Genomic DNA, 22,880 nt, shown 5'->3' with positions numbered 1-22,880 from the left:
AGCCAGCCAGCCACACACCCCTCTCCCTGGTGTAGAGACTTAGTTGGGGCAACAGACAGGTGATTTTCTAAAAAATGGAGCTTTTCCCCCAGGCATTGCTTGATGGCATCTCTGCTCCAGGTGGTGCTCACAAGCAAGGCACATGGGGAAAGGACAGCCTCCAACGATGTGCTTTGCTGCATCCACTGCCCCCACATTGGGTCCTTGTGAGCCCTGCTCTGACAGAAGTTTAATTCACAGCATCTGGGCCAGTGACATTTTCCTAACATGAAATTATTAATCAGACATGGGAAGTGCATTAATTGTGACTACGTGCCACCTCCAGCCCCCAGGCTGCAGTGGAGCACAGGCAGATCTCTATCCTCCTGCCTGCCTGAGAGATGTCAGGGTGCAGCCAGAGCTTGGGGACACATGGGATCCTTCAGGGCCCATGAATGGGGAGAAGTGGCACCTTGCTGTCACAGCACAGGCGTCACATGGGGTGGTGACAACCATCCCCTTTCCCTCACCAGGGGCTTCCAGGGCGGGCATCCCCCTTGCACCTTCTCAGGATGTCCTGAAGGCCAGTTTTCAGGTCTCCCATCCCTCTGGAAGATGGGGCTGTGGTCTCAAACCCCAGGGTAAGCTCCAGGGGGTGTGTGTGTGTCCCCCTCAGCGCTGTTCCCATGTCCTCCCCAGCTCAGCCAGCACCACACACGGAAGCAGGCAGCCAAAACCTCCCGCTCCAGATGGAAGGGAAATAACACCCAGAGCCACCAGTCATCATGAAATGAACATTTAATGAAGACAGTCTCTCCTGGTGCGTGTGTGTGTGTGTGTGTGTGTGCGCGTGTGTGCGTTGTCTCTGTGTGAGCTTAGTTTTATCCCCTCTATTACTTTTTTTTTTTATTCTTTTTTTTTTTTTTTATATATATACATCTATAAAAAATTCAAATACAGCATGTCAACAGTGGGAATACTAGGACGTACGGTATTAAATACTGCGCTTGGGTCCAGGCAGGGCCAAGAGGAGGTGTCTTTACAAAACAGGACATCGGGCAGGATGGGGAGGAGAGCAGAGCAGGCACGGGGACAGCTGGGGACAGCGGGGGACAGCAGGGCACAGGTCTGCAGGGCTCCAGCTCTGAAGGCAACAGCAGAGCTATTCTGCTTTTGTTGTAGAATGAGACAAAGACATTAATGGGGATGATTCCCTGTATCCAACATGGTTAAAAGTTTGGGGGTGATGTTGGGATGGGGTTGGGGGTGGCGAAGGCTCCTGCAGGGTGCTGTGGAGGGGGAGGTGGAGGGACAGCTCTCCCAGGTGCTTGGCAAGGGGCAGGAGGGTTTTATTGGTGTTTCACTTCTCTTTTTTTTTTTTTTTTTTTCCATTAAAACCCTGCCAGCTCCCAGCTCCACATGGCACTTGTGAAAGCCACCAGTTCCCCCCTCCACCATCCCCTCGGAGGGGACCAAGACCCCCCCTGATCCGTGCACCCCTCCAGCTTCGCCACACGGTCGAGAGCTCAGGGGAGCGAGTCCAGTCCTTGGGGGACCCCCTTTTGCCATAAGGGGGTACACAGCTTGGAGCATCATTCCCCTCACCACCCCCCCGTTTTCATATCCCCTTTTCTCGGTGCGCTGCCGGGCGGGCGGCGGGCACGTCTTTGGCGTGGGGGGGTTAGCTGTATGAGCGGGGCCCTCAGCTGCGGCGCGGGGCCCGGGCTCGCTTCACTTCGCTGAGGAAAGGAAGGGGCACGGGGATGTGTCTCCTCACTCCGGGCTGGGAGAGGATTTTGCGGCTCCCCAGGGGACGGCAGCAGCTCTGTCCTCCTCCGAAGTGACGGCGAGAAGCGTGATACGTCCTCAATGTGTGCAAAATCGAAGAGCTAAGAGACTCAACCCGGGAGCGGGGCGGCGGGGCGGGGGCGGTGGCGGCGGTGGGTGGTGGGGAGGCGTCTGCGCTGGGCTGCGGTGGATGGACAGATGGAGATCTGCGAGCAGGGAATAGAAGGGTCACAGTCTCGCTCCGAACTCAGCTGTGCCCGCTTAGTGGTGGGACACACCGAGCAGAATTTGGCCTTCTTCCACAAGGGAAATTCAGCCAGGTACCCAAACACACCATTTCCACCTCCTCCTCCCAGGGCTGGGCCCTGCCCACCCTCCCCTGGCTGCATGCCACCACCTTTCCTGATGCCACCAGTAGTGTCACACATGAGATGACACTGTCAGAGGGGAGCAAAGAACCCCTTGCCCACAAGAGGCTTCTCTTTGGGCACCAAAGGATGCGTGGCATATCCTTTATCTCCCGAAAGTGACACGTGTGGCTGCTTCCAGGATCCATCCCTGTCCTTGGGCAGTATGGGGACAGTGAAAGGGCATTTGGGTGTGACACCCATGAGACAGCAGCCCTGGTCTGTAGAGGAGAGGGGCATTTTGTGGCTCTCCAGGCTGTCAGCTCCATTCTAAGCCAAACTAAGGACATTTTTGAGATGCAATCTGAATTTTCTGATCTTGGACAATTTTTCTTTCATCACTAAGCAAAGGCGTTAGATTTCCATATGGTTTCTTTGCCTCTTAAAAAAGTCAGCAGTGAGGATGGGAGAGGGCTGCTGAGAACAGGACATCAAAGACCGACCACCTTGCCAGCTTTGCTTGGGAAGCCATTTTTGGGATCTCCAGCCAAATATCCATCTGGAAAAGCAGTCAGACTGGGTGCATTTACAAAAACTTCAAGAAAACCCCAAACGACTTGTTCTCAATGCCCTTCACCCATAGCCTGGCTGGAGTATCCCCTTTCCAACCACACTAGAGGGCTGAGGGTCCCCATATCCCCGCCCAATCCCAGCACCCACCTCCTGCCTCTTATGCCTCCAATTTGGGAGATACTCACTAAATAAAGAGGACACTATAGGCAGCCACGACCAGTCCAGCTGTCCAACACACTGCCACGGCCCCGCTGCCCACCACGGCCCCCTTGTCACAGATCTTGGTGGTGGGTGGTGCCATGAAAGAGGAGGTGCTAGCGCTTGTTGTCTCTGCAAGGAAGGAGAGTGGACGGTGAGGGGAACTGGGATGCCCTGGGATTCATCCCATAGGAGCAGCCCTGCTCTCCAGCTGGTGTGGATAGGAGCTAGCCCCAAATTGCCCTTTTCAGTGCTATACCATGCTAGGGCTGAGGTGGAGGGCTGGGATGATCCACGGGCTGGTGTGATCCATGAGACTTTCCCTGCCATGAGAGTGGCTTGGAGTTGTTTGTGGCATCAGGTAGAGCTGAGCATCCTTCTCATCCCCATCCTGACCAGCTGAGCCACTCTATGCACCAGCTCTGTGGGATTTTAGCTAAAAGGTCATGATGAGCCACTAGTGCTCAGCAGAAAGCATCCCTCGCCCACAGAACATTTCAGACACAGCAGGCTACATCTGCTGGACTGGCTCACAGGGTTTGTCCTGCTTTGTACTGGACCAGATGCATTGTCTGTCCCTGCAGAGAGCTGCAGGACTGCAGGGAGTGCTTGAATAGGCAGTCATGCTGGGGCAGCTTTGGCCATATCCAGATGGCCCCAGTGTGCCCCTGGCCAGACTGTCTGGGCTGATGCTGGGAACCAAAGAGTGTCTGTCTCAGCATCTTTCAAACTCCATTGAGGTGTCACAGTGGGGCTCAGCCTTGGGGCTGGGATGTCCCACATCAGACCTGCCTGGCTGCACCAGGCTACAGGGAGGTGTGTGCAAGGAACACGCGTGTGTGTGAGGGACACGTGTGCCGGCACAGGGAGTGGGCAGGTGACATTGGAAGGGGCATTTGCATTTAGCACAATGCAGGTGGCAAGAGAAGCAAAACCAAAACACTGACAGCAGCGCTGCTGCAAGGTGTTCCTGGACTCCTTCTGGGGGTTCATCCACCTGGGAATGGTGGGGGGGCCTGCAAATCCCTGCTGCTGCCTCAACATCCAGGTGGTCTACCAGGTGCTGTTTCTAAAAGGGGGGTTTCTCTGCACAGGAGTCAAGGAAACCAGTGCAGGGTCTGCTCCATCCCTTCTGGGAAACGGAGGGCTGATAACACCCATTTGGACACAGTCCCAGCTCTTTCCTAGAAACAGAGACTTGTTAACTTAGTGGCTTTTATTTTGAATTGGCATCCCTTGGAGCCACTGTGAGGGATCGGAGATGTGGAGGGGGTAAGACTGGAGAGGGGAGGGAGGGCTGGAGGGGGACAGCACTTCAGGGAATAAAAACAGCAACAGCAACAACAACAATAGTGATGCAATGCCCAGCTTCATTGTCCCACCCCAGGTATCCTGGTGAGAAGGAGGCTGGACCCAGGTGAGCTGGGTCAGCATTCTTTAGGCCATGGTTGCACCTGCTGACAGGGCCACAGGTGGGGGCGAAGTACAGGGTGAAGGGCTGCTGCCTGCTCCCCAGTGTTTGGGGGCTGTCCCTGGCTGGGGACAAAGCCTGCATGGAGCCAAAGAGGGGATCCCTCAGCCTGGAGTCCTGGGCTCGTCCTGGATGAAACCTGTTTGTACTGGGAGGGGGCTCTTACCTGTGATCTGGGCCTCCGTGGTGAGATGCTTGGGCTCCTCTGTCCAGGGGGTGGCATGGACAGCCACGCTCCAGTCACTCCACGTGCCGATGTCATTGTCTTTGGCTGCCACCTGGATGATGTACTCCTTGCCAGCGTAGGCGTCCGTGATGGTATGTGATGTCCCATCTGACAGCTCGACCTGAGGGCAGCAATGGGGACAGGAGGGTGGTCAGAGGAGCCCCCGGGAGGTGTAAGACAATCAGTATATTTAGCTCGGCTAGAGGATGATAACAAGACTTTTGCAGCACTTTTGGAAACACGAGGGCATTGTGGGCAGAGGCACGAGCCCAGGACAGGGATGGACAGTGAGGGAGATGCTCCAGCTGCAGCTGCACGGAAGGTCTGGAGACCTGGTTCCACGCCCAAACTCACGGCGTCAGAGTGGAGTAGCTTCCTCTAGAGGTCACCAGAAACTAGCAGATGTGTGCGCGGGCTCCCTCGGACATGTTAGGGCAGCTGGGAGCTGGATATTGCAGGCAGTGGGTGGGGTGTGCAGCGTGCTTTCAGGGCACCACTGCCAGTGCTGGGAGGAGGCTTCCCCACCAGCAACACCTCTGGCCAGCCTGCTCCCGTGCCTGCTGGCATCCCGTTGTTTTGGCTTGCATCCCTCCAGCTGGGCCCTTGGACAAGGATCAAGTTGTGTCCAGACGTCTTTCCTAGAAACCATTCCCTCTGTCCTGTTGTCACCACTGTCTGAGCCACAGAAGATCCTGCCGTCCTCTCTGCTGCAAAGTGCAAGGGCTTAATCCCATTTAACCCTCCAAGGGATCTCTGATCCACTTGGAGCTCGGCTCAAGGACAGAGGGATGCAGGTGCTCAGCAGAAATGCACCCCCATGGCATGGACAAAAGTGAGCAAACACAGGTGGCTGACAGAGGGGGAGGGCTCAGCATCCAAGTCACCGTCCAGGGATGAAGCTGGACTTGGCCTCAGGGTCCTGAGGGTATGGAGGGGACCAGGGCAGGAGTATCTGGCAGAGGCTAAGTGGGATATTGCCCTCTACCCCACCTCTGAGACAGAGGACCAACATGCTGCCCATTTCAGTAACCCCTGTGGTGCTGTGTGTGGTGTGGGGGGCACACAGGGGACTCCTCATCTGCTCTGCACCCTGTCCAGACACATTTCTAATAAAGATGCTGCAGGATAAGGGGTGGTGCGGGTCTGACACAGCCCATCTGCAAGCACCAGTGCCCAGCCAGGGGCTCATGCTTGAGCAGAACACGTTTCCCTTCATGGGTGGGGACAACTTCACGGTGTTGCCCATGTGGGGTTCTCCACATCTCCCCAGCCACCCAGAAGAAGGTCAGGCCCAAAATCACCCTGTCCCAGGTAGCACCAACAGCCCAATGACCAGAGGAAGATCAAAACTTCTGCCTGGTCCTTGAAGAAGACGGAGAGAAAGGAGAGGAGAGGAGAGGAGAGGAGAGGAGAGGAGAGGAGAGGAGAGGAGAGGAGAGGAGAGGAGAGGAGAGGAGAGGAGAGGAGAGGAGAGGAGAGGAGAGGAGAGGAGAGGAGAGGAGAGGAGAGGAGAGGAGAGGAGAGGAGAGGAGAGGAGAGGAGAGGAGAGGAGAGGAGAGGAGAGGAGAGGAGAGGAGAGGAAAGGGAAAAGAGAAAAGAGGAGAAAGAGAAAGGGAAAGGGAAAGGGAAAGGGAAAGGGAAAGGGAAAGGGAAAGAAAGGGGAAGGGAAAGATGCATCACTGGGGTGCCCAGGAGGTACCTGGGCCAATGCACCTGTGGGATGAGGCTGCCCTGGCAGTGTGGCTGTACACACACGAGGTCTGGTGTGCATGCCAGATGGTCACTGCCATTACCCCACTGCTTGCAGGAGTACCTTAAAAGCAGGAACCCACCCTGAGAAAGAACCAGCCCGTTTCCAGTCCCTTCAGTGCAGCACGTGCAACACCCCAGCACAGAGGAAATCCCTTTGGCATGAAAGCTGCAGCCCCCTCCACGCTTTTACAGCCACTCTGGGGGATTCCTAACAGGAGGAGGGGCTTTCTTGTTCCAAGTGAAAGCCTTTCCCTCCCTATTCCCACTTCCAGGGCTGCATCCAGCCTTCCGCCCAGAATATCGGAGCCCTTGGGCTCTGCACTCCCAGCTGCTCCTGCCACCCGACCTGAGCCAGCAGGAGCCTCACATCTGGAGCACATCTGGAGGCAGGCCTGACTGGTCTCCCCACAGCCACCGGGAGCAAAGGGCCTCCTGCTGCCGGCGAGGCTTGAAGTGGTACCAAACCTCAGCAGTGCGGAGAAAGGTGTGTGTCCATCTCACTGCTGCAGGTTTGGGGGCTGGATGGGAGTCCTGCCTCTCCTTGCACCACCAACTCAGCACTGACCCCCACGGTGCTGGTGGGATGCAAATGGGAATGCCAGTGGTTTTCACTGCAGGCTTGTGCCAAGCTGAGACATTCCTAAGCACTTAACCATCAACAGCCAAAGCCCAAGTCCATCCCTACCATCCAGGGGACACTTCTCCACCATGACATGGGTCTCACCATCAGGTCTGGCCTGTTGGCATGGGGACAGCTACTCAGGGTGTCTGTTAAGGGGACCTGAGGTCAGAGCCTGCCTGGAAGGAGCCTGACATTGGGGAGCAGATAAACACAGTGACCCCAGTGGGGCTCCATGCAGGGTCTCCCTGAGTTTCCAGCTAGCTGAAGAGGCTGAGTCAGCCCTGCAGTCACAGATGCTGCCTCTTTTGTCAGAGCAACAGGGTCAGTTCACAGGTCTGGTCCCCAGCAGTCTATACCCATGGGGGGCTATAGGCAGGTCCCATCCTGGAGCAAGGCACAGACCATCCTGCAGGAAAATGGTTTTGGGCCATTTCACTCTCAGGTGAAAACTGAAATCCTGTGAAGTCTGGGTAGAGGGAGGATGGGATAAAAATAAGGAAGGTACCAGTTCCTCACATGCATCCTCCAACAAGGGGAGGGTCTTGGCTAAGGCACATCCCACCAGCCCCACCCAGCTCCAGCTCCCCTCAGCCCGGAACCAAAGCCCAAGCTGGACCAGCGTCCCCAGAGGCAATGGGCTCTTGGCACCTACCACTGCAGAGGAGGCAACTTCTGCACCCAGTTCTTACAGGGACAGACCTTCACTGCCCAGGCACCTTGGGATGGGTAGGCAGGAGACCCACGAGGTTGTGAATCACCTGGTCTGCTTGGCAGGGCACCTCCCTGCAGTGTGGTGGCACAGTGAGGCTCTCTCTGCCACCCAGACCTTGGGATCTCTTTGGTGGCATCCAATGTGGATGGCAAGGCTGAGGGAATCAAGTTAAATTAACTCCTAATGCTAATTAAATGAAACAAAACCTCACGGGCTGAGCTGCCAACTCCCTGCTGACTTGACTTGCTCTGTGCTGGCTGGGTGGTGGCTTGGAATTGGAGAATGAGGACAGGGCATTGAAAGATGCTGGGCTTATCCAGCTGGTGTATGACCCTCTCCAAGACTTTCAGGATCCTCTGAAGCCCTGGCTCCTCCCTGGCACCTGCACCAAGCAGACTAGCCCCACTAAAGGTCCTGCTGACCTGGCCAGGCTGCTTTTCCATCAGGAGCATTTTCTCCATCCCAAGAGCCCTCCCAGCCTTCCCTGGGGAGCAATTCCTGCCTCTTTCCACCCACAACCAACCGGCAGCTGAGTGTTTGTAGGTGGTGTGTCACAGGCACAATAGGGTCAAGTCTGTGCCTTGCCTGGGCAGGGGGAGCGTTCCCCCAGGACCCAGACTAGAGGATCTGGAGGACTTTCCTTGTGGGACCTGGGAGGATGTTGCCCTAAACTCCACTTTAACACAGCAGATAAAAAGAGAAAGCACAGACGACATCATCCATCTCTCCCCACACACACACAACCTCTGGATGCAGAACCTCTGAGCTGGACAGCCAGAGACACATCCAGCATTTGTCATGGTGGGGAGAAAGGGACTGGGTGGGTGCCCATGGCCCAACACAGAAGTGCCACAGCAAATGGGAAAGCCCACAGGGATCAGGTCCAATTAAACACAGACAGGGAGAGACAGAACAGGGAGAAGACACACTGGGGAGGCTGTGGGGGGACGGATGGACACACAGCATCAAAGGCAGAGGGAGAAATTCCTTAATCCATGTCCTCGCCACACAGAGACAAAAGTTGGAGGAAGGCTGTGCATGTTAATTTTTTTGGCTGGGGCGGGGGTTTGCGTGTCTCTGCCTGCTTTTGTGCACCTGCCAAAAGTCACTCCGGCTGGCTGTGAAGTGCTGCCCAGATTAATGAGGGATCAGTAGCCAGTGCAATGCAGAGCTATTAGCATTGTGGAAAAAAAAAAAGAAAAAAGAAAGAAAAGGAAAAGAGAGAGAGAGGAGAGAGAAATGAAAAAAGCCCTTGAATTCAGATGACAGCTTGCTGAGGACAGCGTGGGCTGGGATCCCATTCCCTGCCATGGTCACATACCCCCACATTCCTGCTTGGAAAGATTATGGAGCTGCTGAGTGCCCACCCACAGTCCCAAGTGCCAGGATGAGCACATGGGCCAGCGCCACATTGATGGGATGGGGACAGGCACTTAGGGCAGGCTGAGGGGAGGATTGCCCAGCACTTGGCTTTCCCCCTGTCCGTGCTGGTCCTCCCTGCACATGTGCTGGAGGCCACAGCAGCCATACACACCCCAACACAGAACACCCATGTGTGCCCTAATTCCAGTCCCTGCCTGCAGACTGGTGTCCCTGCCTTGCAGTGCTCGGCACAGCAGGAGTTAAGGAAGCCACTCCCCTCTCTGAGCTCTCCTCATCCTGCTCCCATGACCCCCAGCCCACCCTGTCAGGGTGCCCTGGCAGTAAAAAAGGTCACCGTGCTTTGTTCGCACCCAGGCTCTGCTCCTGGTGCAGGGTGACCAGGTAGCAATTACGTGTGAGCAGGGTGATGCACAGGCAGCTCTGAAGCCCAGATGGCCTTTGGAAGGGGATAGGGCAGGGGGGCAGGGAAGAAAACAGCCCTGGCAGCTGGGCTGGGGGCTGGTGTGTGTTGAAAGGAGGTGGAGGGGGAGAAGGGGGGATCAGAAGCCTCCTTTTCTGCATCCCACATGAAAATGTGCTTTCTGGCTCCCCTGTGGTGACAGTGGCTCTGTTTTCCATTCCTTGACACCTCCTGCTTTCCAGTGCAGCTCCTGGTGTGGGAAGGGGGTGCTCCACTGGCAATATGGGGATGAGGACCGGCACCCCTCTGTCCCAAGGCAGGGATGCACCATCTCTGTGTGTGACAGGACAGCGACCATGCAGCTGTCCCAGGTGCTGTATCAAGCCTAGATGAGTCTGCCTTCCCCAAAATAAAAGGAGCACCCTGGCTACTGTAGGGTGAAGCTGATGTGCTCACAGAGCCTTTGCCAGCCACAGCACACATAGAAGAAACCCCTTCTAAGAGCACAGCCTGGGTCTGCCGAACATCTGGCATTCTTGCAGCCTCCTCCTCTGGATGCTACTCGAGTTATACTGGATGATGGAGGAAATTGGAACTCGGATAGGGAGGGGACACCCCAGTGGGCTTGATTTCACAGCCACTTTTCCCCACAGCAAGAGCCAGATCCTGCCATTGGGCTGCAATGAGCTTTGCAGGGACTCTACACAAACAGCTGCTGTTTCAGGTGCCTTCAGTCCCTGTGAGTGCAGGGGAATCCCAGCAGGGCTTCCACCCGTCCTGGGGAACAGGATAAACCAAAAGCAGGAGTAATGCCCAAGCAAATTGCCCCACCACTGGGAAGTTTGGGATGGTCACTGCGAACAGCCAGTGCAGCTTGAGAAAAGATGTCACCATGAGGAAAAGAAATGTTTTGCTTTCTCCCTTTCAAAGCCATGCCTGGAGAGCAAATAGGTCTGACACTGATTACTAACAAAGGCACCCCCAAATACCTCCTCCTTCCACAGAGCCTCAAGAATCAGCTGGTACAAGCTCAGACAAAACTTTCTACCTGGACACTGGAATAATTAAAGGTTGGAAAAAGTGAATGATTCCCTCTTATTCTCTGCCAGCCAGGTAGTGGAAGAGCCACTCCAGCAGGGTCTGAGCTGTGCTCTCTGCTCTCCTGAAAAGGCTGTGGTGCTGCACAGAGCCCAGCCCTGCTGTGGGTCTGGGAGGGTGAGCTATCACAGAGCTCTGCAGTCCGGGCTGTGCCACACCAGATGCAGCTGGACAAATTCCTTTCTGGCTCAGAATAAACACCATCTTTGAAAGCAGCAGCTGTAACCACACCCATAATGGGAAATTTTCTCCAGATGTGGTGGCCCCCTCCTGCCAAGTGACAACTGTCGGAGGTCACTTTCGCTTGTGGCTATGGGGAAGATGGGATCAGGGGTGCTGAGGGCACTCAGCAACAGCTCTAACCCACTGGGCACTGCCATGCGCTGCCTGCGGATGCCTTCACCATGCTGATGCAGTGGGCTGGGGGTGAAAGCAGCTTGTGCATGGGCATGGCAGGGCACAGACACCTGCCTGGTGTGGTCTGCATGTAGGCAGGGAAAGTTAGGCTTGCCAGCACCTTCCTACCTCCTTGTAGCTGTGTGAGCATGGAGGTGAGGACATGCACGCATGAGTGCTCTGCTGCTCAGTGGCACCTTCACAGCTGCCAGGTGCTCAGTACTTTTAGGTCACCAGCAGTTTCCAAGGGGGCTGAGAGCACCCAGGCAATGCCAGCCAAGGGTCCTGAGCCTGCTCTGTCCCAGAAAAGGTGATTTCTGGGCATTTCCCAACCCCCACCCTCCTCTGAGACATTCTCTGCTCCAGCCCTGCCTGCCCCATGCTGAGCTGCGAGTGACACTATTACGGCCTCAGTATTTTGCTCCCACCTATTAATTCTTTGGATTTTTCCCCCCTTCTTTTTTAATCACTGACTTTGCAGCCAGGAGGGGAAGGGAGAGAAATGCTGCAATAAAAGCTACCAGGCGTGAAGTTGTAACCCAGCTTGCTCAGGGTGACCTCCCTGCCAAGGTTGCCTTGCAAAGAGGGGGAGTGCAGGCAAAGCAGCAGAAGCACGGGGGGATGCAAATGGGGACAAAGAGGCTCGCCCGCTGCAATGTGACATTGCCACCGCGCCGGCGGGGGACGCTGCCGTAGCAGGCAGTGGCACTTATTGCCTTCCTCCCCAGCTTGCTCCATCCCTCTCCTTGCCCCTCACAGGCAGGATATGCGGATTAGCTCACACTTTCAGGCTATTTCAGGCTGCTCCAAGGCAGGAACTTCCAGCGACAGCCTGTGAGATTCACCGCTCTGACCAAAAAATGTTGCTTTGCCCTGGGAGATGAGCCCGAGCCCACCCTGGTAGCCACTTCCGATATGGGTGAGGGAGGTCAGTCCAGGGGACAATGCCATCCTTGCACCAACACTAAGTACTTGGCGATACCCAAAAACTTTCCATTCCTGTCCCCAATCATTTGCCTGGATCTGAGCAGGCACAGATGTCTGCGTGGGGATTTGTTTTTTGCCCCAGCTCCTAAAATCCCGTGATGGTGGGAGCGTTGCTGCTCGCACTCCCAGAGAAGGATGCTTCCAGCCTTTGCAAATGCTCACCAACATGGCCCTAATGCTTCCAGCACAGAAGAGGAAGGAGAGAACCCAACCACATTATTAGCTTTAAATATCTCATGACCTTTTACTGCAAATCTCAAGATCTGAGGCGCAGCCTGCCTCACGGTTCGTTAACATTTCATGTTGTCAGCGCGGCCAGTGGGTTCAATTAGACTTCACGACGGCATCTGCAAATTGCTGGCAACCCACAGGAGGAAATCCTCCCTCGGTCTGGCCACCAGCTCTGACACTGAGTAAGAAATACCTTCTTGAGCCTTGCCACATTCCTGGGATGTGCATCGAGCAGGCAAGTGCTCAGCGCACGTGATCTCTCTCCAAAAACTGTGAAAAGGGGGGATCCTGCTCCAGAAAATGCCATGGGAGGGGAGCAAATTGGGTGCAAGACCTGCCCTGGGCTCCCCAGAGATGCTCAGGATGGTGTCTGGCCACCCGTCTGCATGTAGGGGTGAGCGTGCAGATGTGCTCGGGGAGATCGCATGTGTGAGTGCAGCAATCGCTGCTGTTGCGAGTTAACTGAAGGAGCCTGTAAAACCAGAAACAGGCTATTAGCAATCCATTAGGAAAGGGTATCCAGTTCCAGCCTAGGTAAGCCATTAGAGGAACATCTGAGAGCATTAGGAGAGCTCGCTTGGGGCCAGGATGGGGCTATAAAACAGAAGAGGAAACCACGCTAATCTGGCTTGAATTACAAACTTAAAAGCAGGAGAAAAATAAAGGATACCCTAAACATTTAATGTTTTATATTTAGGAGACAGAAGGGGAGATTTTGCCAAAAGGAGAGAATAAAAAACCTGTTTAGGCTACAAATATCCATCTCTCTTCTGGCAGCAGAGAAACCACCAGCCCCTCTTCCAGAAAGGGAGGAGTGTGATTTTAAAGTTGCTTGAGTTTCAGAGTGAGCTCGGTGCTGGTGGGGTGGAGGGGAGTCTTTGGCCACATGATGTGACACGGCTGCATCCCCAACAGCTGTGAAGTGCTTGTACCCAGGTTCAAGGGAGCTGCTGTGAGGTGGCACGATCCAGCACATGCTTCACTGCATGCCCATGTGGAAACATCATCATCATCATCATCATCATCATCATCATCATCATCATCATCATCATCATCATCATCATCATCATCCCTCCATGGTAATAATTCCCAGAGCACATCACTGTAATTCCCAGAGCAAACTGCAACAGGAGAGCTGCTAAGTGGTCTGGGGAAAGGCACTGCTGAGCAGGGGAAAGGGACGCTGGAGCTCAAACCCAATTTGCAAAACCCTGGGGAGGGAATGAGGGTGTCTCCCCCACTTCTGGGTCAGCCCCAGAGATTGCTTCATGGTGTGGGATGCTTGGGCCAGCCATCACCTGACTTTCTCTGGTGGAGGGAAAACTGCATTCATGGCCAGCTCACAAAGTGGTGGTCTCGATAAGATCCACTGCTCCCGCCACTGATGGCTTCATCTTCTGGTGCCAAGCCCTGGCATTATTAAAATCCTGAAAGAAAGAGCCTGGAAGAAAGCAGACACTGATTGAATCAGGCCCTATGGTATTCGACAGCTCGACATCCATCTGATCCTATTAGTGCTCATTCGGTCCTGCCTGCCGAGGTGCTGTGCATAAATCAGACCCTGCAAAGATAACAGGAGGTGGAGAGGTGAAAGAGGAGCTGCTTCTTCTGCCAAGAAACACCACGTGTGAGCAGGGCCTGCATGGATATTCTGTCTCTGGGCAGCCTCCAGTGCTCCTTTGTGGGTTTTCTCCTGCAGGGATGCTGGGCTTCCCATGGGGCTGCCAAGTACAGGCTTAAAACTCACGGCTGGTGCAGAGGTGGGCTGCCATGAGGAGGTAGGGATAGAGCTCAGCCTGTGGACCTTGGGCCGACAGGGATGTGCCAGAACATGAGGTTACCCAACTCCTCCGGACTGCTGGCAGGGACTTCTCCTCTCCCTACCGTGCTCCAAGCTGCCCATGGTCAGCATGCAGGTTGTGTGGGCACAAAAAGCAAGGGCTTCTCTGTGCCAACAGCCCATGGGGACAACAAGAGTCAAGATGGGGGGCAGCTTGTGACAAGAGACCTGCACCTCCACAAGAATTAAGACTCCTATGCAAGTGTGGCATGTGGGACCACCTCATCCTTTCTCAGGATGTCCCTTTGAGCTGTGACCCAACACCACCACTGCAGGACAAGAGGCATAGATGAGCTAGACTTGGCCCTACCAAACCATGTCCTCCCCTCTTCTGTCTGGATTTGGGGGAACAGGGACATCCTCGAAAATGACAAGTAATAAGTCAAAGAAAGAGTGCAGGGAGGCTTGGGCATACTCGCAGCATGCTGACATTGGTGGGGTTAATTTTGGGTACAAAAACCTGCATTTGGAGGGTGCCCAGCTGGGCTAAGCAGGCTGAATGTGCCAGTGGGGTCTGGGGTCAGAGCAGCTCCAGCTGCTGCAGCGCTGCCTTTCTCTGGTGTTTGGGAAACGATTGAATTAGGCATCGCAAATAATTCATCTGATGAATAGTGGCAGTTTTCCTCAAATCATCCACAAATCAGATTTTTCATTACCCAGCCAGAAGGGCAGGGAGTCAGAAAACAAGGCTGGCACCTCACTCACTGAATGCTTGCACTTGCTCACTGAGCAAATTATTCCCCAAACACTCTTCTCCATCCGTCAGTGATGAGGAACATGTCTCTTGCAAGGGGATATTGATTAAAAGCAGTGCCCACGACTGCTGTACCTTCCTGAAATGCTGGGAGGTGAACCCTTCCCAAGCCATCCTTGCACCCACCAGGAGAGCTGGCACCTTGAGCTCTCTCCGCACCTCAGGGTATCTCTATATAGAATAAATTAAGTTCTTACTGCCCAAGAGCTGCCTTTTCCAACTGGTGTGGCCCTGCCACCAGTGTCACTAACACCTCCATGTATTTCCCACCATCACTGCCTGTCTGAGAGCACTGATGGAGAGGCCATGTCATCCCCTCAGGGCTCTGCATTGAAGCAACTGACATGGCTTGACCCTGCAAATATGGTACCCCACACCCAGTGATGGAGGGACCAGGCACTCTGAGAGTGTTGAGGTGGAGGTAGCCCAGTGGCTATCCCACCATTTTTGGGTGCAAACCAGGGTATTTGGCTGGATCAGGCTGGGGCAGGGTAAAAACATCAGCTTTTTCCACAACAATTGCTCACCTTGGGAAAAAAATGATAATGTGTTTGGCAGTTCCCATTAAATCTTCCCCTTCTTACAGAGCTGCTGCAGTTTGAGCATTTCTTCCCCAGATGAAATAAAATACCTAGAGAAAACCAAAACCCAAACTCCCTTTCTTACCCCTCTGGATGCTCCATAGATGGTCTCCCACTCCTAGGAGGGAAGCAAAGGGCAAAGAGGCAAGCAGGAGAACCCTCTGATTTTCAGAGCCATCAGCAAATGCTGCAATCTGAACCACAACCTGTAGTGCTGCCTCATCAAAAAACTCAATCAAACACAAAAAGTCACCAAGACACCTTGCAGAGCCATGAGCCAAACCTCCCATCCCCTGTCCCACATGTTTCTCTCCCCAGGAAGAGCTGGCTGAAGGAAAATCCCACTTAGCTCTTTGATGCAGGTGCCCAGGGACCCAGTGCTGCCTCTTAGTTGACTTTATTTTTTTTTTTAGGAAAACTCTTTATTAAGAAAAGCACCTAATTGGCTTTCAACTGGCCCAGCTTGGGCACAGAAGGGATGCTGGATGAGCTATGCCACAGTAGCAGCACCTCCTCTCCAGCCACAGAATGCTTTCCCACACAACTTGAGCATACGATCAGCACACAGAGGTACAAAAAAAAAAAAAAAAAAGCCTGCTTGTTATCTTCCTGCAGTAACAAATGAAATCTTTCCTCCAGGCTACCAAGGACTTCACTGACTACTTTTTTTTAAGAAACAAGAAATAAAAGTAAGAAATACGATAACATCGCAGCAATAGCTCTGCGACTGTGCTCTGAGTTATGGTGAGCGGTATTTTATCTCCAGTTCAAAATCTAAATGTGGCAGAGGCGCATTTAAATGTGGTGACATTTATACTTTAAATGCCTTTTACATCTCGTTGGCAAGTTTTATATAGAACATATGTATGGAAAGTAGATAGGGGCCATGGATGAAAATGCGGAGCAGGGAGAGGCTGCAGAGCCATTTGTAGGCAGAGTGTGAGCCACAAGAAAGATGGAGAGGAAGAGAAAAGGAACGAGAAAGAGAAGGAGAGGAACAGGGTCCAGGTTGCCTGGGCAGTAAATATACATCTTTTTTGTCCCAGAACACTTGTTCATAATGCAGCTTGTTCCCAGTCACCAGCTCGCCCGTCTCCCTCCCATCCCAGGCAATGCAGCATCACTCACGTGTTGCCACTGGTCCAGGATGAGAGGCCGATACCGCAGGAAGAACTTCAGTGGGAAAGATTCAGGGTCAGGCCAGGATGAGGGATTTTGCCATGACACCTCCAGTCTACGAGGGTTATTGGGCACTGGTTTGGCCACCACACTCTCCGGGGGGTCTGGCTTTACTGGAAGAGAAGAAAAGAGGGTGGTTGGCAAAGCTTTGCATGTGGCATCCTTCCTTTATGCCCCTTGGCAAAGCTGACTGGGCTTTGCACCATGTGCTTTCCAAGAGGAGCAGCCAACATGCTTCCTTTTCCCAAACTAATTAGATGCAAATCACCTCTTGTTGTCCAGGTCAGTGGTATGGCTGTCCTGGCTCAAAATACCACCATTAAGGCGGTGACAGCACCGGAGACACATGGAAACAACTGGGCCAGGGCAGAGAGCATCCCTCCTACACGGGGCTAACTGGATCAGGGTGAGGAGCCCACCAAGCCCAAATCCTGCACTTCCCTTGCAGCTGCTGATTTCTGTGAGTCTGACCCACATTCAAGCCCACTTACCTCACAGTAATCTGGCAGAGTTTGGCCCTTGGGTTTAGGGCTGGGGTTTTGAGGATTCAAGGCAGTGGCACATCATATTTGCTAAAGGGGAAGGATTGCCCTAGTCACCTTCCACCCTCACTGCCCTTCTCTGCTTTTGGGATATGGGGATATTTTCTTGCTACCTGACACGTATTTCAGGTGAATATTAATTGGCTGTGAGCTATGCAATGTGCTTTGATGTTGCAGCTACTTCCAGAGTGCCGGAAGCTCATCACAGACAGGCTGTGATGAATGTCACTGCCTGTTGCAGAGCAGTCCTTGCTCCTTGCCAAAGGTTTGATCAAATCCTGACAGCTCAAACTCCCAACTGCAATAGCAAAGCAGAAAAAATTTGTGTATGCCCATGCTTATCCTTTAATCATGGACAGGAAGGAGCTGGACACAGGGAGCTGGGCACACAGCTGTGCCAGAGGTGGAAGAGGGCTCTCTGTGCACTCTAAGAATAGCAATGCACATGAGTTCTCATGTCCTGGGAAGGCCCTTAATCCCCTTCCAAGTCCACATGCAGGCAAATGGATCCCTCCTGACCTGAAAATTTCTGGATGGAACAATGGTCCCCTGGCTCTGACTGCCTCGAGTAGAAGCCTGTCAAGATGTCAGCATCAAAGTCTCCTCCCAAGGATGGAGGAGGGATGGTGGGGCTGTGGGGAGCCCCCTTCTGCCTGGCAGAGCTCCTGCCCTGCAGTCAGAGGTCTTCTCCATGCTGACTCCAGGGTTCACCTGCTGTGGGTGGGAAGTGATGTCCTCACAGGGGCTTTGCTTACCCTGAGAGAGGAAGGAGGTGGTGAGTGAGCTGCTCCCTCACTAGCCTGCCTGCCTGCAGCCCTGCCCTGTGCGTGAAGGGCATCCTTCCCTCACTCGGGATCAGGTGCTGATGTGTGGCCAGTCTGCTGCAAGTGGAGCCGCATGTGAGCTGGTCACTGCCACCCCTGCTCCAGAATGATGGTGGCATCGCAGCAACTGTCCCTGCAGCACCACTGCTTGCTCCTCTCAGGAGAAACCAGCCTGTGACGCTTTGAGAACACGCTTTCTTGTCCGCAGGTGAGGCAGAGAGAGTGCTGAAATGAAGGCACAGCCTGACTACCTTGGTGGGATGTGTTTCCCCCGAGACACAGCCCACCACTACCTCTCTCTCCCCAGCCTCCTCTTGCTCAGCACCCTGGCACACACCCTGCTTCAGGTCTTTATCACCATCATCTTCACCACCATCCTGGCTTTCACCACCTTCCCTCTGTCACAGCGGGTGCAAAGAGGGCTGGACAGCTTCCTCCTTCCCCATGTCACTTCATGCTCAGAGGATGCTCCCAGAGGCTCTGGGGGTGGCTGGTTAGCTGGTGAGCCTGACCACGGGTGCCTAGTGCCACCTCTTAGCTCCCACAGACTCCCTTCTGTGGCAGGATGGGGCACAGTTTTCCATTTGCAGCTTTATCCTCATCAGCAGGAACACTTTGGTGGGGCTGTGCTGCACTGAGCTGCTCCAGATGGCTCTGCAATTCCTCCACTCACTTTGAATCCCAGGGCTGGGGCTGGACATCAGCTTCCATCGACAGGGACTTGGAGTCCAAACGCATACGGAGAAGTATAAATCCAGCATTGGCTCAGCAGGCTGGGTTTGCAAAACAAAAGTCTGTTTGGCTGAACGAATGCAGATGACTGTGAGCTGCAGCTCTGCAGCGAGGAAGTGGGAAGGAAAGTGCTGGGCTAGGGATGGATGCAACGGATACTCCCTGGGGTAACACAGGGGGCCTGGCCCTGGGTTTTAGTACGCCAGCCTGAAGGGATGATTGAATTCAGTTGGGCATGGCAAGTGTGTTTGGGCAGCAATGAGAAAAACTACTGTGACTGCTACAGGAAGTCAGAAGAAAAAGTGCCCTGATGCTGAGGTGGGAGTCACCTGCCCATTTTGCAGGGATGTGACCCCTAGCCCCTCTCCTGCGAGCTGGACATTGTTGCTGATGCACGGAGGAAGGCTGCCCTGGCTTCATGTGTGTGTTCCTGGCTTCTACGAGCCTTCAAACAGCACTGCAGGTTAACAGGAAAACCAGGAGTCCCTGGCACCTCCTCATGTGTGCCTCCACCCACAGGACTCCTGCCCAGGCCAGAGAGCACAGCAGGGCCAACCTCTCCAAAACCACAAAGCCAAAACTGTACCTGCCATGTCCTTCCATGGCAGTGGGGACACAAGAGCCACAAGAGGGGACCATACATCCAGCAGCCAGTCCAGAGAGGATAAACCTATGTCTCTTAGGACAGACCTCATCTTGCTGTGCTCATCACGGGAAACACCTGGGCTAGTCCCACAGGGGCCAGCTGAGGAGTGAGGGGAGTGGGCTGAGTCCAGCTCCCCAGTTTCTGTATGACCTTGAAGGAGTCCTTTATGTCCTGCAGACAGGGATGAGTGCTCCTCCTTCCCCAGCCTTTGTCTGCCTCCATTCAGCCTGCACATGGTGAGGCAGGGGCTGTCTGGCTGTACATCAGCCAGCATAATAGAGCCCTGTCCTCACCGAGGGCCTGCAGGCAGTAACATAATAAAAGCAGTAATAGTAATAATAATAATGGATGATGGGCATTAGGCTGAGTACTGGTTAAGCGGCTATAAAACCAGATGTAATATTATCCTGCAGAGCTGAGGGAGCATCATCAGACATTCCTGGGAAGGGGACTTGGCCAGGAGGCTACTCACAGCTCTTCCCACTTGGTTTTTGGCTCCTGTGTCTAAGCAAGGGCTTGGAGTGCAAGAAGAGCATCAGAGAGCAGCTTCTCCTTAAGGCGCTGCACGCTCATGCTTAACTGTGAGTCTTTAGCTATCCATCGCCCCTGGCTGTTGTCAGACATGTCTCAAAATGAATCTGGCAGTTCAGAAAGGCAGCTGGGACCCTGTGGCATGGAGAGGCCCGTCGCCCATCCCGTCTCTCCAGCAAGCACTAAAATGGATCCCTTGCGGCCATTAAATATCCCCTGGCATTTTCCATGAGCAGAGGGATATTAAACTCCATGTCTTAGCCAAATGTCAGTCCAGGTAATTTAATTCTGCCTCCCTAAGTAGTATGAATTGAACTGACCTTCCGCTTAGGCAACTGTATACCTGTGTTCAAAGACTCCGAATTTCATACAGACATGGGCATCACGCAGCTTCTCTGAGATGCTCTGCATCTTCATCGCCCCAGAGCTGGAGTTGGAAGGATCAGATGACCTTCCCAAGGTCACACAAGGGCTGGGCAGCAGATTTGGGAAAGGCATCCACACCTGCAAGGCCCCATCCAAGGCTGCCTTCCTCCTTTCACTGCTGTGTGTCTTCTCATGTTTTCCCCCAGGATCATATGAGCAGAAAGGTGCTGAGGCAGGATGCCAGTGTTCCTGTGGGGTGGTGGTGTCCCAGCTTTCCTGGGGGTGCAAAAAGCAGCTCTTGGGCTGAAACACAAGTGAGGAAGGTGGTGTTGTGTCCTGGTGGGCCAAAAGTGTTCCCATTCTGTGCCAGCCATTATGAAGGAGGTGGCAGCTCCTGACACACCACCTCACTCCTCCCTGGCATCATCCTCTGCCTCCAGGTCCTCTCCCTTACAGTCCCTTTTCCACCTCCTCCCTGGGGCTGGAGCCCTGATGTCCGTAGGGCTCTGCAGGACCTCCTCCCCCTCACCTTTATTAATATCAATACTTTTGCAGAAGATGTAATTATGGAAACAATTTCCAGGAGCAAAATGAGGAGGAAGGCAGTCCGGATCTGCTACCAGTGGGAGATGGGGGCCAGAGGGCCGGAAAAGCTTTTCCAGTTATCATTGAAAATGACAATGCAGAGTGACCCTTCGCAGTGGCTGCTAATAACCAGCACGGCACGACTGCCAGCAAGGCATGTGCTCAGGACAGCAAAAGAAAGTACCAGTCATTTTCCACTCAATTAGAGACCATCTTCAGAGCGGCTGGGGAAGGGATTTTCTGCTGGGGGCTCCAGGGACAGAGAAAGGAGTGAAAAAGCAAAACCAAAGGAGATCACTCCTTTCCAGGCAGGCTTTTTGTGCTTGCCCAGGCTGGGTGGGTGGTCTGACCCAGCTGAGGGTCTTCTCCTGGCTCAGATGGTGCTGGGAGGGAGAGATTCCTTGCCCTGCACTGCTCTGTCCTTGGCTCTGGGTTACTCTGTCCTCAGCAGGGCAGGAGATCAGGGCTACATGGCTGCACTTTAACCTCCATGCAGAATGTATCATGTTTTTCTCTAGGCTAAGGGGAAAACACACAAGGCAGGCTCTGACAACCATGGCCCAGGGATTCCAGGAGAAGCATCACACAGGTCCTGGCTGACACTGTCTCTTCATTGTAGCAGGATGTGTGCAGATATTGCGATGTTCCCACTCAGCATTTTTCCAACGAGCTGAAGCGGCAGCTTTTCCCCGAGCCAAAAGTTTCCACCCTCCATCTAGCAAAGGAAAACCCAGCAAAACCTCCAAGATGAGAGATCATCGGGCCAGCTGAGATCCCCAGAGAACCTACTGGATGCTAGATCCACACCTCCAGCGCCCCCCATGCTGGGACACAGTCCTGGATTGCAGCTGCAGAGAAGACAGCTGGAAGAGACACTGAAGCTTCCACGGGGACCGCGGGCAACCTGGGGCAAAACCGCGTGGCAAAATGCAGCAATGCAGGGCACTTGTTTTAACACCAGGATGGCACGAGAAGAAGCTCCACTCGGGGTAGGTGGCTGTTGTTCAGCAGCAGCAGAGGCTCTAATGATCTGCTAAGCCTGTGACTGCCTGCTTCAGCACGCTGTCACCACCCTGCCTGTGCCACTGGTGCATGGCACCCATGCCAAGTCCTGAGGAGGAGAATTTCACAGTCATAGAGAATATGGAGATTTTAAGGCCACTGGACACTGAAGTGGTTATGGAAGTGGGCTGGTGCAGGACATGGCCCTTCCTATTGGCATCAGCCCATCACCCCTTCCCCAGGTGCCACCCTGGAGCCAGGTGATGCTGGGTGGTCTGACCTCTCACGGCAACTGCTGACACGTGTCCAGGCCCTCTGCACCCTTCCAGGCACTCATGTAAGAGGCAGCACCCTTGCTACGGGCTGGCCTGGGGCAGCGCTGGCCTCTGCTCACCACTCCTCTGACCTGGGCCAAGTTCAAACTGTGGGGCTGGATCCAGCTTTGTGCTGGTGTTGGGATGCCCGAGGCTTGCAGCTGGGTGTGCTTCCCCAGGGGAGCTGCCCTTGAGTGCTGGATGGAGGACCAGATGTTTGGGAAGCCAGGCAGGGCATGGGTGGGATACAGATGTTACAAAAGGGTGCCCTGAACTCCTGCAGGAGGGAATGCAAGGAACTTGGAAAATGTAGCTTAATTGCTGTCCTGGGACACGCAGGCTGGAGGTTACCTTCATTTTTAAGGAGTGTATCTTCCACAAACACAATTTCCATTTAAAGGCACCCGAGTGACTGAAATTCCACCACTTCCCTGCTAAGCTCCCTGCCTTGTTATCAGCATTCCTGATGCACTGATGAACACAAGCTTCAGGTATGGACCATGGCTGCAGACACACGGCAGGACAGTCCCTGCTCCAAAATTGTTTCCCTGCTCTGTTCAGAGCTGGTGCTTTGTTCGATATTTTCCAGGATTTGGAGTACAAAGGGAAAATCTGGTATGGCAGTGGAGCTCCTCTTATTGCACTCCAGCACTTCCAGCTTCTCCATGCTGGGATGCGTAGCACATTGGAGGCAAAGCCCAACCACTGGCTGCACTTCAGTGATTCACTTATTTGTTTTTCTGGTTCAGTACTTGCCACATGCAGCCAGCAAATTGTTTTTCAGCGTATTCCTGAACTCCATTCTCTCCTATTTTTCCTGT

The 22,880-nt window shown here is 53.9% G+C and overlaps 1 protein-coding gene across 4 annotated transcripts in view; it reads right to left on the bottom strand.

The window, feature by feature from the left end:
* Positions 1 to 794: 794 nt before the first annotated feature.
* Positions 795 to 22,880, bottom strand: part of CNTFR (ciliary neurotrophic factor receptor) — a 203,783-nt gene continuing 181,697 nt past the window's right edge. For 3 of the 4 annotated variants that reach the window (XM_069001406.1, XM_069001407.1, XM_069001408.1), the window contains 4 exons: positions 16,467 to 16,630; positions 4,523 to 4,703; positions 2,873 to 3,017; positions 795 to 1,973 (listed from right to left, as the gene is read on the bottom strand). In XM_069001406.1, coding sequence (XP_068857507.1) covers position 1,973; positions 2,873 to 3,017; positions 4,523 to 4,703; positions 16,467 to 16,630 — 491 coding nt within the window. In that variant the 3' untranslated portion in view covers positions 795 to 1,972. Of the gene's footprint in view, positions 1,974 to 2,871; positions 3,018 to 4,522; positions 4,704 to 16,466; positions 16,631 to 22,880 lie in introns of those variants that run through there. The other variant, XM_069001404.1, reaches the window with a different exon arrangement.

The sequence above is a fragment of the Aphelocoma coerulescens genome (genome assembly GCF_041296385.1).
Source record: "Aphelocoma coerulescens isolate FSJ_1873_10779 chromosome Z unlocalized genomic scaffold, UR_Acoe_1.0 ChrZ, whole genome shotgun sequence".
NCBI classification, from domain to species: domain Eukaryota; kingdom Metazoa; phylum Chordata; class Aves; order Passeriformes; family Corvidae; genus Aphelocoma; species Aphelocoma coerulescens.
This window is presented reverse-complemented; position numbering and strand designations above follow the sequence as displayed.